At 42.0% G+C, this 14,915-nt stretch overlaps 1 protein-coding gene across 2 annotated transcripts in view; it reads right to left on the bottom strand.

The window, feature by feature from the left end:
* KIF3C (kinesin family member 3C) overlaps positions 1–13,667 on the bottom strand; it is a 66,679-nt gene extending 53,012 nt beyond the window's left edge. For both annotated transcript variants that reach the window (XM_051976333.1, XM_051976334.1), the window contains exon 1: positions 12,141–13,667. In XM_051976333.1, coding sequence (XP_051832293.1) covers positions 12,141–13,652 — 1,512 coding nt within the window. In that variant the 5' untranslated portion in view covers positions 13,653–13,667. The remainder of the gene's footprint in view (positions 1–12,140) is intronic.
* Positions 13,668–14,915: the final 1,248 nt, after the last annotated feature.

Below are 14,915 nucleotides of genomic sequence, written 5' to 3'. Positions count from 1 at the left end.
GTTCTCTAAGGTCCCTCCACAATATTTTTATTCCTAAAGGCTTGAGTTCTTAAAACCTTTGTATGCTTCTCTCTCTCCTTTATGAATCCTATTCTCCCTAGTTTCTATTCCTGTCTTCTGAATTAATTTGTTACTATAGAATTTCCTATCTTTGTAAATGATTTATTGTGGGGATATTTACTTTCCCCATTTTGCAGATTACAAAACTGAGGCTCAAAGAAGGTTAAGTGACTTGGCCACTGCTGGGCAGTTAATAGGTAATACAGCCAGAACTCAAACCTAAGTCAGGTACTTCCAAATCTAATACTCCTTGCACTATGCTAAGCTGCATCATATGTACGATGAATTCAATAAGTTGACTGAAAATAGTGTATCTGGTACTTGTATTCAAACCACACATTTTAAATTATGTTTTCTCTCTTTCTAGACCTCCAGGATATCAATCAGTTATCTATAAGTACTTAAGTGCCTACTATCTTCCAGTCGTTGTACTAAGTACTGGAAATATAAGACAAAAGCAAAACAGTCCTCCCTCAAGAACATTACATTTTAATGGCAGAGACAAAATGGTAGAGGACCCTTTCTGAGGCTGTTTTCCTAATTCCTATTCAAATGGGCAGGGTGGAATAGCTTAATAGTTCTACTCTAGGTTCTAGGACTAACCTGATGGTGTTGAGGTTTCTAGTGCTGTTGTTCATGAGCACCCACCTGGCTATTTCCCAATCACAATCAAACCGTAGCTTCAATTAGTTTTTAACGAACATATTTCCTTAGATGGTATAGTAATTACAGTCGGAACAAAACATTACCCCCAAATCTGAAGCATGTTCTTGCCCCACACATATATGGTTCCTAGAGAAAAGGGTTTAAACTAAAAGTACTTAGATAGTGAATCACACACATAGAAAATACATGTAGCAAAAAGCATCTTTTAAAGTGCAGTATCAGGAGTTCTTTTCTTCCTTTGTGAAGTCCTCATAAACTTTCCCTTAGGTATAACTAGCTTTTATGCCTTTCCTTAGTCCATAGCCAGTATTCTTTTCATAAAGTGCCACTCTTGTAAATGCTTTTCTCTTAGGTAGGGATCTATTTTGGACCTATATTTATCAATGTTTGCCTTCAATATATTTTTCTCTGCTTCTAGATGGGTATATTATTTGCTTCTAGTCCATTTTCTTGAACAATATGGTCAATGGATTGAGAGAAGTAGAAAGGAGTATCTCTCTCCAATTCCTACCCTTCCCAAGGCTGCTTCCCTAGCAAAGTGGAAAGTGGAATCTTCAACTCCAAAACTGAAATCTTCAACTGCTATATTGAACCCCTTCGATTCAGGGAGTGCTAAAATTCTTCTGCTAATTAAAACTCCCAGAGATGTGGATAACTTGTTTTGTTAACTCCACTTCTTGATCCAATTAAAGAAGTTCCCCTCTCAGGTTATAAACAATCATATTTACATATTATGTTCATTGATTGATTCTATAACTCAATGAGATGTTCTAGCTTAATAAAGGTTTCAGGACATAGAGTGTCTTGTTAGTGGAGATGGGGGGTTAAAAATCATTCTTTCTATAGGTGTATACACAATATACACAAACTAGATCACATGGTAACCTTGGAAAGGGAGGCACTGACAACTATCCATTAGCCATGCCCATCATGATACTATTGACTTCAGTTAAATAAAAGTTCCTTGAGGGAAAAGAATGTCTTATTTTTATATTTGTTTCTCTAGCACGTATGTAACTGGTGATTAATAAATGTTTATTGATTGACTGATGCCCTTCCAACTTTTGAGTTCCATTGTAAGTGGAAGGATCTATTTTTTAAAAGTTCTCTCTTTACATCATGCCCCAGATGCTGGTAGCTTCCTCTCCAAGTCTATTTTAATTTGATTTCTATATGTCTTTAAAAGTACAGGGTTTTTCCCTCATTATAATATAAACTCCTTGAGAAAAAAGACTGTTTTATTTTTGTTTCTATATCCCCAGCACTGGCCCTTAAAATTACAGGATCATAGGCTTGGAGAGAGAAGGGAATCTTTGAGGCATCTGGTCCTATCCTCCCAAAGTAAACTGAAGTTACATGACTTGTCCTGGATCAAACAACTAATAAGAGTCCGTGGCAGGATTTGAATCCAAGTGTTTATGGTTCCAAGGCTAACACGTGGGCCAAATGTACCATACTGCTTCTGGAGTAGGTGTTTAATAAAAATTTATTAATTGGTTGGCCCTCTTCTCCCTTATAAAGGGTTCATAAACTTAGTGAGGGAAAATTACAGGTTAATTTTCACTGATCTCTAATTGAAATTTAACATTTCCTTCAGTTATTTAAAAACATTCACCAGACTGTTAAAAGGATCCCTAACACAAGAAAAGGTTAACAATCTCTGCCCTGGATTGTTTTAATTAGCTTTCATTTTGTCTTTTGAGGGGTGTACAAGGAGAGCTGCAGACAATGCTGGATTCTAGGGTTCACAGAAAAGAGAGAAAAATCTATTTTGGTGTCCAAAACACTCAGCTTTTTTTTTTCTTTTGCCCTTTAAAGCTAACCCAGAACAATGGACCAATGTCTTCAGGGAACAATACCATACATAATGACTCCTAATCTTTTCCCCTGGTTGTAACAGATAGAATTAAACTCATCATCCAAATACACTATGGATTATTGTTTCCCTTTCATTATTATCCAGAGCTGGAAAGAACCTCTAGACCATCCAAATCCAATCCTCTTATTCTGAAAGAGGAAATAGAAGCCCAGAGAAGGAAATGACTTTTCCAAGAAGATAAAGGTAAGTGGCGGAGTTGACATTCAAAAGAAGACTCAGCTCTTTACTCCAGAGCCAATGTTCCTTCCCCTATCTCCATTTCTAGTCTTGTTGATAACTTCCCAGAGACCCCAAATGGATTCATCAATAGATTTGAAGGAAGAAAGGAATCTGGGAACTTGGATAAGGAAATATCTCCTTTTTCACTAAAATTTAACTGAAAGTTAGCATCTCCTTTAGTTATATATTAAAAACTACTTTGAGAAGAGATCCAAAGATAATACCATACCACTAAAGGGTTGATGGCACAAACAAGGTGAAGCACCCTGGTTCTTGCCCAGCTCTCTATTTCCTGTGCTACCTAGGGACTCTCTGCCCATAATGATTGCTTAATAAATAGCTGTTAAATGCAATTAACTACATAATAACCAGGAAAGGAAGAGCATAAGTATTTATATGGTGTCTACTCTATGCCATGAACTGTATTAAACATTTTACAGATATTATTACATTTGATTCTTACAACAACTCTTGGAGGCAAGTGCTGTTGTTAATGTTCATTCTTTAATTCTTCAAACTAAGGCAAACAGAGATTAAGTACTTTGTCCAGAGTCACACAATTGGGAAGTATCTTGTAACTGGATTTCCTGATTCCAGGCCTAGTATTGAGCTCTCTAGCTGCTTCTAAATAGTACTGTAGAACTGAACTGATTTTGGACAGGGAAGAAGCAAGATAAAAACAGCATTTTAGATAGATCAGTCCTTCTTGTAGAATGGAGGGAGTAGAGCTGGAACTTAAGGAGTCCAGGTGGGAGGAAGCTGTTGGATGGCATAGTGAACAAAGTGTTAGAGATGGAGTCAGGAAGCCTCACCTTCCCAAGTTCAAATCCAGACTCAGATACTGACTAGTTGTGTGACCTTGGGCAAGTTACTTTACTTGTTTGCCTCAGTTTCCTCATCTATAAAATGAACTGGAGAAAGAAATGGCAAATCACTTCAGGATCTCTGCCAAGAAAACTCCAAATGTGATCACAGAGAGTTGGACATAACTGAAACAGCTGAACAACAACAATAAAAATCTATAGTAAACAGCAATACTTCCCTATAACCAGCAAGGGCTATTCAGTGGCTTAGATTAGGTGAGGTCCTAGACAAGGGTGATAGCAGGAGGAATCAAAAGAAAGGTAAGAAATATTAAATAAAAAAAAAGACATGAACCTGGTGATTAATTTATATGGGGAAGAGAAAAGGGAGGAATCACAGATGACTCAATCATTTTAAGTCCGGATGATGAGGGGAAAACTGATATCACCAATAGAAATAGGAAACTAAGGGGAGGAGAGTTTTTGGAGTGAGCTGAGTTTTGGGGGATGGTGGGGCTTTTTTTATAGGAGAAAAATGATGAGTTCAGCTTAAAACACAGAGTTGTAGGCAACAATAAAAATTCTACTATTGCTAATACAATCATAATATATTATATAATAATATAGCATATGAACATATAATAATCATAATCATAGCTAATACATAATAGCTTACATTTCTAGAGTACTTACTATATTCTGTGCTAACTGCTTTGCAATTATTATCTCATACGATCCTCATTACATCCCTGGGAGGCAGATGCTATAACTATCCCCATTTTACAGATGAGAATACTGAGGCCGACAGCTTAAGTGACTTGTCCAGGATCACACAGCTAGTAAGTATTTGAGACTTTTTTTGAAATCAGGTCTTCCTGAGTCTAAGAACAGCACTCAACCCAGTGAGCCACCTAGAAACCCAAGTGGAAATTAGAACTCAGAATATTGTTGATTTAGATTTGGTAAAGATGTCCAGCTGAAGGCCATCTAATTCAACCCCTTTATTTTACAAATGAGGAAGTTGAGGCCCAATCTTTTACATAATTTATCAAGGGTCGGTCTAGGTAATAAAGAAACAGAGCTAGGAATTGAACCAAGTCTCTAACTCTAAATCCAGGACTATTCTCATACAACATATTCCTCCACTGCCAGGAGTTCAAAAGAGGTCAGGACTGGAACTAAAAAATTTGAAAATGGCCCACTTTAAGAACGAGAATGTAAAGATACAGAAGAATTGAGCCTTGGGGAATCTCTCCTTTTCTTATGAAGGTAGGAGAGGAAAAGGAGCCATTAACAGGGAATAGAGTTGGGTCAATATCACCTACCATCCTGTTTCTCTTGAAACTCTCCTAGGTTCTGAGGTACTGGTTTCATCTTAATTTTCCATCTGTTTCCTAGGTTACTTCTTCAAGATATATCTTCCAACTCCTCCCACTTCCCATAATGGTGAAAGGCCCTGAGGAGCTAACCAGAATTCTCTATTCTTTTCCCAATGAAATCCTGTAGGATCTAATCCTACCTGTGATTTCTGCCTCCTGTGCCTTTGCTTTTTCTCTTCATTCAGGCCTATATATTTCACTCTCTTCAGCCTTATTTCACTTTTTTCCATCTCTATAACTGAGCAGCTAATCCTAATCAAGCTGCAAACTGTACTTTCTTTCAATCAACAATGTGCACTTTAACCAGTGGTCCAATGGCTATATTAAACAGCTGACTCTTCAAAAATAAATGTACTACACATACTATTAAGCTTAATCTGTATTATTAATCTTTTATCATCACTTTCTTAGGTCTAGACAATCAGCAAATCAATAATTCAAGTTCTGATTTGCTGATTTCTGAGATCTAGCCACTCATACGGAAAATTTAACAATCCTCCAAAACACCCCTACCTCTAACATAAGATTGCAAGGAAGAAATTTTTATATTCTACATTAGCCTTCCAATCCACCCTAGTTATAGCAATAGGGACACTCAATAAATACTTCTTGGCAACGATTAAAGCTAATGAAAAGCAATACATCCTGGGTTACAGACAGATACAAAAACAAAAACACAAAAACACGTCACCATGGGAGGAACACAGATAGACCAAATCTGGCAAGACCAACCCTGTCCCAGGCCCCAGGGAAGAGTGAGGGTAAACAAGTGAACCAGAGTGAAAGAACTGAGTTAGTTTAGCTTCTGGCAGCATCATGGATCTAGATCTAGAAAGGTCAAGAGAGACCTCATTTGACAGATGAGGAAATTGGGTCCCAGAAATATGATGTAACTTGCCTGAAGTTGCACAGGAGAAGTAAATGTCAGAGGTGGGAGTTGAATGCAGGTTCCCCCAAGACATGTCGTGAAGAGATGGGAAAGAGGAAAGGAAAAGAGGTAGAGAACTGAAAGAATAAGCCTGAGGGTAGAGAATGGGCTTAACTAATTCTGAGAAGGAAACCCAAGCTCTGGATCCCTTCTCTGAGGCTTGCAACAATGATTCAGAACTCTGAGAAATACCAGGAAGCCTAAGGCACTGAGATAGGGAATGAGATGACCCCCTAATAGGCCAAAGCCATAATTCTAGGGATCCTGGGAATCCTGGATAGCAAGATGGAAAAGATACTACTCCTAATAATAACACCCTCCATTCATTAGATGCTTTTAACTTTCTTCAAAGTGCAATCACATTTATCATCTTATCTGATTTTTAGAATACTCCTGGGAATTTACATAGGAATTTTCCTTTTTACTATGATGACAAGAATGATGAACTTCACAAATATCAACAAACATGAGCATTTCTCTATACAAAAGAGAAAACAAAGAACACTGCATGTGAAATCATCAAACTCTACAATGTCCAGTTTGTTTATTTTAATAATTTAAAATTAATGAGTTAGCTCCAGCACTAAGATCAGGTATTATTACCTCTGTCCTCATTTCCTTGTTCACATCCGTCCCTCCCCACAACTCCAGCTCTCTGCACATCCCTCCAAGCCACACAATTGATTTTGCAATGCCATAAAATGGCTGTTCAGGTCATCTAAAATGATTCCTTCATCTTAGAGATGGTGAAAGTGAGAGTCAGAGTGCCTACGTGATATACTCCAGGATCACACAGGTAACGAGGGCACCTGGGCGATACAGTAGACAATGTGCTGTACCTGGAGTCAGGAAAAGCCACCTTTCTGAGTTCAAACCTGGCCTCAGAAACTTACTAGCTGTGTTATCTTGAACAAGCCAGTTGACTCTGTTTGCCTCAATTTTCTCGTCTGTAAAATGAGTTGGAGAAGAAAATGACAAACTGTTTTAGTGTCTCTGCCAAGAAAACTCCAAATGGGGTCACAAAGAGTCAGAAAGACCAAAATAACTCAACAAGAAACACATAGAATGTAGGAGAGAAATGGGATTTGAATCCAGGCCTGATAAAACTAATTCTGGCTCTCATTTGGCTAGATCTCATAGTTCACTAGTAACAGAACTATGTCCAGACTTTCTAACACTTAGTTCTGTATAGCTGGGAAGAAGTACAAGAGGCGGAGAAAATTTTGAATCATAAATGCCGTGCTTAAAATTATTCTCATCCTGAACCTTCCTGGGCAGCTCCATCTTTGTTGTAGATCTGAGTCCTGGATGTAACAATGATGTCACCTCCATCCCTAGGGAGCTGTGTCAGAGGTCTCCTCTCTATTAAGCAGACAATTACCTGAAGCATGGAGAAGATAAGGTTCTTACTGTAAGCCACCTAGTGAATCAATAGAATGGATGGGAAGAAAACTTGCTCCACACCATGGAAAAAGTCCTAGGTGAGGCAACGGGCCTTCTATGGCTATAGGGTCATAGATATAGAGTTAGAAGGGACATCTGAGTCCCTTCTAGTCTCTCATGTTATAGATGAGAAATTTGAGATCCAGATAAATGAAGTACTTGTCCAGGGTCACAGAGATAGAGTCATCATTAGGATGCAAACCTAGGTCTTCTTACTTGACTCATGGCTTTCCCTCTCTCCTCCTCCAAGTACCCTGTGCTTCAGTCTTACCTCTGCTACCAACTTATCATGAAACATTTTTTAAAATGTTTTTAATTTCAGTTTTGAATTGTCTTCCTCCTTCCTGTTCTCTCCCCACTGAATGAGAAGTTAAATAGGATACAATTATACGCGCAAAGTCAATGTCACCTAAGCTTGACCAATTCACTTTAATTTCTTTACATTTTGTTTTTTCACCTTTAAAACGAAGAGACTGGACTCAGTGGTCCCTAGAATTCCTTCTAGTTCTAAGATTCCAGACTTTAACTTCTTCCCCTCTTCCCTATACCCTATTCTATTCCAAATTGCCCAGCTCTCCATGACCCTCTATAGTAAGGGTCTAGTCATTTGCTAACAATAAAAATGGTCATCATAATCATGATGCCTGGACTATATACAAGGCACGGTGCTAGGTGCTGGGGATACAAAACCTTCCTTTGCAAGATTGGAAGGAAGGGGGCAGAGGCCCACAAAGTAGAGGTGAATGTTGTTTGTACACAAGTTCAACCTGTCCCCAGTTCTTGATGCATTTCTGGTTTAGAAGCCAGATATTTCAGTCCTCAGACCTCCCTAGGAGGAACTACCTGTTCTGAAGATGAGAAATCTGAAACCTTTCTTTAATAGTAAAAAATGCACTTTACTCTGCACAGAATTCTCCAGGGCTATTGCGCCTAACAACCTAGCAGATAGCTCTGTTTTTTTGTATAAATACAATAAAATTAAAATTAAAAAAAAAGAATGCAAATATATACACATACATACATCATTCTTCTCCACCAATGACTGACAAAGTACCTTGTCTTGAATTCCCAAATATGCCAGAACAGGCAAGAATAAGTATCCCAGTATCATATTTGGCTTTATTTCATTTCATTCTGTTTTGTTTTATCCTACTTTATGTTCAACTATGTAAGATCAGAAGATAAGTAATTTATACCTTCCCTTTCCCCCTCCAGGATAGGGTACTACAATAAACAGTGAATGAGGATTAAGGAAACCGACATTCTAATCTTAGCTCTGTTACAAAGTAGCTGGACAACATTAAGCAAATCAACTCCTCTTCTCTAGGCCTCCCTTACTTTCCTTACCTGGACAATGAGGACATTAGACTAGATGATTTCTAAGGTTCCTTCTGGTTCAAAAAATCTGGTTCAACAGCTTTATTTGCAATAACAAAAAAGAAAAATTCAGAAAACTGGAGAAAGATTGACCAAATTGTGGCGCAAACTGAAAATTGAAGATTAGTAACCATTTAAGGAATTATAAAACATAAAGGCTATTAGAAAGTACAGTTGCTCAAAACAAGTAAGATTTGGAAACAATGTCCACAGTATCTATGGCTATGTACATAACAGTAATTACACTGGCAAAATCTTTAAAAATAGAGAAATAGGCTTCAGAAGGGGGACACAGATAAAACAGGGCAACCTGATTATTATTTGTAAGAAGGGACTATGCACATTTCAATGCATTTATGTTCAACTATTTTAAATTATGTTGGAGTATTTAAAATGGTTCACTCCAAAAAACTGAAGAATAAATGGGATGGGATGTAACTATAGGTTACTCATTGGACCACATCTGGATAAGAATAAAGTACAATCCAAATCTTATTATAATAATGATGATGATGATGATGAAGATGAAGAAGATGATGATGATGGTTCTAAAATTCCACCAGATCTGGACACCCAAAAAACACAATCTAACTCCATCATCAGTGAGGGTTTCAAGGAACCTATTCATATCTGATGTTTCCTACTATGGAACTGATAGAAGTATAAAAACTTTAAATCTAGGAACACAAAATAAGAGACTCTTATAGTTGGAAAGGACTTCAGAGGCCAATCTAGGCCATACCAAGACCTGAACATACTATTAAGCTTAATCTACATTATTAATCTTTTATCATCACTTTCTTAGGTCTAGACAATCAGCAAATCTACAAGTGCCACTACAATATACCAGGCAAGTGGGCCCTTGCCCAAAGACCTCCAGTAAGGGAAATTTTGCTAAATCCAGAAGTAGCCCATTTCATGTTTGTCTAATTCTACATGTCAGGAAGTTTTGTCTGACATCAAGGTTAAACCTGTCTCTGCAACTTCCACCCATTGTTCCTGGGAATACCCTCTACTAAGAAAATGTTTAATCTCTTACACATGATAGGTTTTCAAAATATGTAAGTATAATGTTTCCCTAAGTCTTTTCTTAGGCAAGCTAAATATCCATAAATCCTTTAAGGGATCTTCATAAGGCCCTTCATCATTCTGGTTCCCTCTTCTGGATGTCCTTATGTTTATTGATGTCCATTCTAAAATATGATGCTCAGCAAAGTCACAATTAAGGAGGGAATAGCCAGGATCTTGTCTCATGATGATTACTTTAGGGCAGACATACTATATTTGCAGTCTTTTAGCAATATAATTAGCATAACCTGTAGTTAGCAATAATAATTAGTTGAACTTGATCACTATCAGCTAGGGATAGGCTTCCCCACTTTCTTGCTCCCTCTTCCCCTCTCAAGTAAGTATGTGGTGTTACAAATAACCCTGGAAACCAGAACTAAATGCAAAAATCCAGATGTGGTCTTACCAGGGTACTATCTGCTCTGGGTAACATCTCAAGTTCCCATTATTTTCATAGTTCTAAGAAATCTCCCAATTAGAGATGAATATAAAAGACGCAGGCTCAAGTTTGATCTCAGATACATACTGATTGGCTATGTGACCACGAGCAAATAGCTTAACCTTTCAGTATTCCAAGTACCTCTTTTGACTATAAATTATGAGAAAGTGATAATTTGAGCTGATAAAGCAAGTTCCTCACCAGGAGCTTGCTACACTGAAGACAATCCAGGGATCACCCAGTCATCATGACGCCTCAGAAATTTCTCTTAAGGCCTCTGGATTCCTAACATAGTCCTCAGCCTCACCCCTACCTTCAACTCTCACAGGAACCAAAGGTACTAGCCACCCAAGAGGTACCTGAAACAACAATAATAGCTGGCATTTATATAGTGCTTTGAGGTTTGCAAAGACTTTTAAAAGTGTTATCTCACTTAATCTTTACCACAACCCTGTAATATAGGTGCTATTATTATCCCCATTTTGCAGATAAGGAAATTGAAGTTGAAAGATTAAATGATTTGTCAAGATCCACACAGCTATTAAGTGTCAAAGATAGGATTTGAATTTAGATAATTCTGACTGCCAGGCTAGAGATCCATCTCCTCCATCAATGAGCTGCCCAATTCTTGGTGATTTGTTCTATACTATTCCCCACAGCTTCATATCGCCACCTCCCCCTTATTTTCCTCTTTTACTCTTTTCTTCTTCCCCTCATTCCCCCATTGCCTTTCTTTGTTCATAGCTCCTGTGTGGGGTCTTCTGTGGTCGTTGTCTAGTCCTGGTACCATTCATTACTGAGTCTTGTGTGACCTTAAAGCTTATACACCCTGCTGGGAATTGCTCACTTTGCTGATATCCTGATCCATGACCTGCTCAGGCAGAGGGATCAAGTCTTACTGTGCTTGGAAATGGATATTTATGACTAGATTTAGGATTCAGGCTGTTGGTTTGTTTCTCAGATCATCATCACCTGAAAGTTTCCTTTTACTCTCCTTCCATTAACATGAACCACTGTACCCTGGAGTACATGAGTCCATAGTAGGGCTTCCCTCATCAGTCCAGAGCTGTATAGAAAGGAGGAGAGTCACTGAAGGTGATATAGGAGAGAGAAGTCAGGGTCCCTTTGAGGTCAAAGATCCTGTCTAGCTTTTCAAAGTGCCTGACTTCATGGGCAAGCAGGGCCAGATTAACCCTTGGAAGTAACTATGCATTAGTTTATGGGCCTGAAAAGAAACATCTGTATATTGATGGAGCATCTGCCAAGTAAGCAGTACATGGGAGGGAAGGGGAGAGAGAGGAGACAGAAATGAGGGTTTCCAACCTATTTTACTGATAAGCACTAACCTTTAGTCCCAAAGAAAGTAAGGAAGGTTGTTCCAGGAATAATTTTTACCTTTGTTTTCTATAAGTGGATGTCACTGATAATGACAAAACAGCTGGGAATTGGGAGTCTTGGGTCCTAGACCCAGGAATTTGCAAGCTATGTTATCGTAAGCAAGTAATTTTAGGTTCCTGGGACTCAGTTTCTCTATCAGGAAAATGAGAGGTTGGATCAGATCAGGAGTTCTTAATCTGAAGTCCCCGAATAGATTTCAGGGGACTGTGAGGTTGGCTGTGGAAGAAAAATTCCATCTTTATTTTCATTAACCTTCAAATGAAATTTAGCATTTCCTTCAATTATGAATATAGGTAACAATCATTCTTAAAAGGGGTTCCATATATTTTACTAGATTAGTAAAGACGTCCAAGACACAAGAAGGGTTAAGGCCCCAGGAATAGTCCTCCTCTAAGGTCCCTTTTAGTTTTTAGGATTGGAAGGATCAATGAACCCATGAGTTCATCGGAAAACCTAAGAGTACCCCCACCCAATGCCTTACCTTGTATTTGGTGGCCAGGAGCTCTGTGGCTTGCTGTTCCCGCCTCAGGTCCTCAATCATCTTTTCCTTCTCCTCCAACAATTTCTGCTTCTCTTCACTGACCAGGCTGTGGTCATCTTGTATAGCTGCCTTTTCCTCCTCCAGTCTTTCCTTCTGTTCCTGCAGGTAGTTCTCCATATTCTTCTCCAGAGGGACCTCGGGAGTAGGCTGGGGTGGTCGGGTGTTATTGTTGTTGTCATCTTCCTCTTCAGCAACCCAGGCCTCAGTTACAGAACCCTCCGGGTACCCCTCTATGGCCACTGACTTCTTCCTGCGGCTGCTTCTTCGGCGCTTACCCAGCAGTCCCCGCTTCTCCAGCTGAGCCTTCAAGCGGGCAATCTCTTCCTGGAACTCCCTTAAGAGTGTGTCTTTGGGATCTTCATTCACCCGAGGCTTGTTCTTGATATTCTTGGCCCTGTTGGCAAAGCGCAGGGTGGACAGGCTCTCATCGTAGCTGTGTGAGGCTGGGCCCAGGGTGGCTACCATGATGGTCTTGGCATTCCCCCCCAGAGAGTCCTGCAGCAGCCGGGTCAGCTTGGAGTCCCGGTAGGGGATGTGGGTGCTCCTGCCATCCACCAGAGCCGAGATCACATTACCCAGAGCAGAAAGAGAGAGGTTGATTTTGGATGCTTCCTTGGGCCTTTCTCCTGTGCCACTCCCTCCCCCTGAAGGCTGGGTGGCTGTCCCTCCAGCTGTGTTGGTGCCTGCTTTGCCCTGACGCTCACTTCCAGCCAGGTCTACCAAATTGAGCTTGCCCACCCGGATGTGTTCTTGGCCATCAGAACCCCGCTCGCTGCACTCCACTGTAATGACAAATATGGCATGGGAACGGGAGCTGACCTCGTTCATGTGGGTACTGCCCACAGCCCTGGCCTGGTTGCCCAGATTCATCACATGCTCTATTTCTTTGACATTCTTGGTGACAAAGGAGGAGAGATCCTTGATGTAGACCCCAGTCTCTGGGTTCTCTTTCAGCTCCAGCCTCTTGCCCGGCTCCTTGGAGAGCAGGTCCCGGATCTCCTCCTGGTAGATCTCCAGGTAAGAGGCCCGCACCAGGTACTGCTGGTTCTGGGAACGGGAGATGTGAGTGAAGATGTGCTCAAAGGCGCTGGGGATGACCCCTCGCTGCTCCGGCTCGGCCCAGGTGCCCTGCATGGTGTAGGTCTTGCCGGTGCCGGTCTGGCCATAGGCAAGAACAGTGCCATTGAAACCCTGCAACACTGAGTCTATGAGGGGGCGCACTGTCTCGTCGTATAGGTCAGCCTGCTTAGAGCTGGCATCATAGACAGCATCAAAGGTAAAAGTCTTGGGTAACTCCCCAGGGGCAGCCCGAGGGTTCCTGAGGGTCACCTGGCCCAGCTTCACGTCCATCTCCAGAATTTGCTCGTGGCCAGCTGCCTCTTCTTTCCTACTCAGGGGGCGGCACCGGGCCACCACCTTCAGGGCCTCACTAGGCTTGGCTTTATTGGCCATTCTCACAGAAGTCCCTTTCCCCCCACCCCAGGTCCCTGTCCCACCCCCGCCCCCGCCCCACCTCCCTCACTCAAGCAGCCTGGGCTGTCTGCCTGCCCTTAAGTCTGGATGCACTGGGCTGTCCCGGCCCACTGGGGCTGCTCCTCAACGTGCATGCAGCTTCCTGAGGTGAGGAAGGGATGTCGGCTGGGGTGGTGGCCGCCGCTCCCTCCCGCCTGGTCGCCGGCTGCTGCAGTTCTGGCCTCCAAAGCTCTCCGCACCAGCCCGGGCTGGGAACGAGGCTTAGGCAGAATAACCAGGCATCGGCAGGAGCGGCAGCAGCGACAGGAGCAGCATCGCCAGCCAGGATACAGCCCCCGGAGCCCGGCCCATGCTGGGGAGAAGGGACCCTGGGCTGTAAACAGCAACAATGAGATAAAGAAAGAAGAAAATAGGATGGGGGTGGGCAGCAGGGATATGGTCTCCTCCTCCTCCTCCTCTCCAATGTTCTATGGCAGTGGATCGGGAGAGCCGGGGGTCCTGGACAGCTGGGGTCCCGGGTCCTTCATGGCCCTTCCGTGTGCAGAAACGCTCACCTACAGTCCTTTCCCCAGGGTGGAGGATCATTCATTGCAGCGCTGCTGCCGCTGCCGCTGCTGCCGCCGCCAACGGAGAATGAGAGAGAAAAACAGACAGGGGTGGGGCGGAGCAGCGGCGGCTGGGGGAGTGATGCTGCCGCCGCTGCCGTAGCTCTCCCACTCGCCTGGGGTGGGGTAAGGGGGTGGGGGAGGGGAGCGGAGACAGGCTGGGACTGTCTAGAAGAGAAAGAAATGGTCAAGCGTCCCCGCCCGGCGCCACTACTGGCCCCCTGCTCCTCCAAATAAATAACGGACACCTCTCATTGCAGAAATCCTGCCAGCCCGGTGGGTTCTATCATTTCCACGCCAGAGCCTGACACCACCCACCCTCACCCCAGCAGGGCTGGGCTCGGGGTATGCTGGGAGTTGTAGTCCTGCCTTTGTTAACCGAATTCGGGCAGGTTGGGGATCCTAGTGTCAGTCTGGCGCGCCCCGTTGCAGGGGGGATGAAGGACCCCAGATTTCCAGTGTTCAGTATCCAATGAAACTAGAGGCTTTGCGGCCATAGAGGCTAAAACACTGACCTGTATTCTTCTGTCCCATCCTTTCCTGACTCCTGAGGGCTTCAGCTCACTGACTTAGCCCCTCCCTCTCCAGCATCTTCAGTTATCAAGAAGGGTAGTAAGGTGGGAAGGAGCTGGGTTAC

Source organism: Antechinus flavipes, chromosome 2, assembly GCF_016432865.1.
Source record: "Antechinus flavipes isolate AdamAnt ecotype Samford, QLD, Australia chromosome 2, AdamAnt_v2, whole genome shotgun sequence".
Classification (NCBI taxonomy): Eukaryota; Metazoa; Chordata; class Mammalia; order Dasyuromorphia; family Dasyuridae; genus Antechinus; species Antechinus flavipes.
The sequence above is the reverse complement of the archived record's forward strand: the minus strand, read 5'-3'. Positions and strand labels throughout refer to the sequence as shown.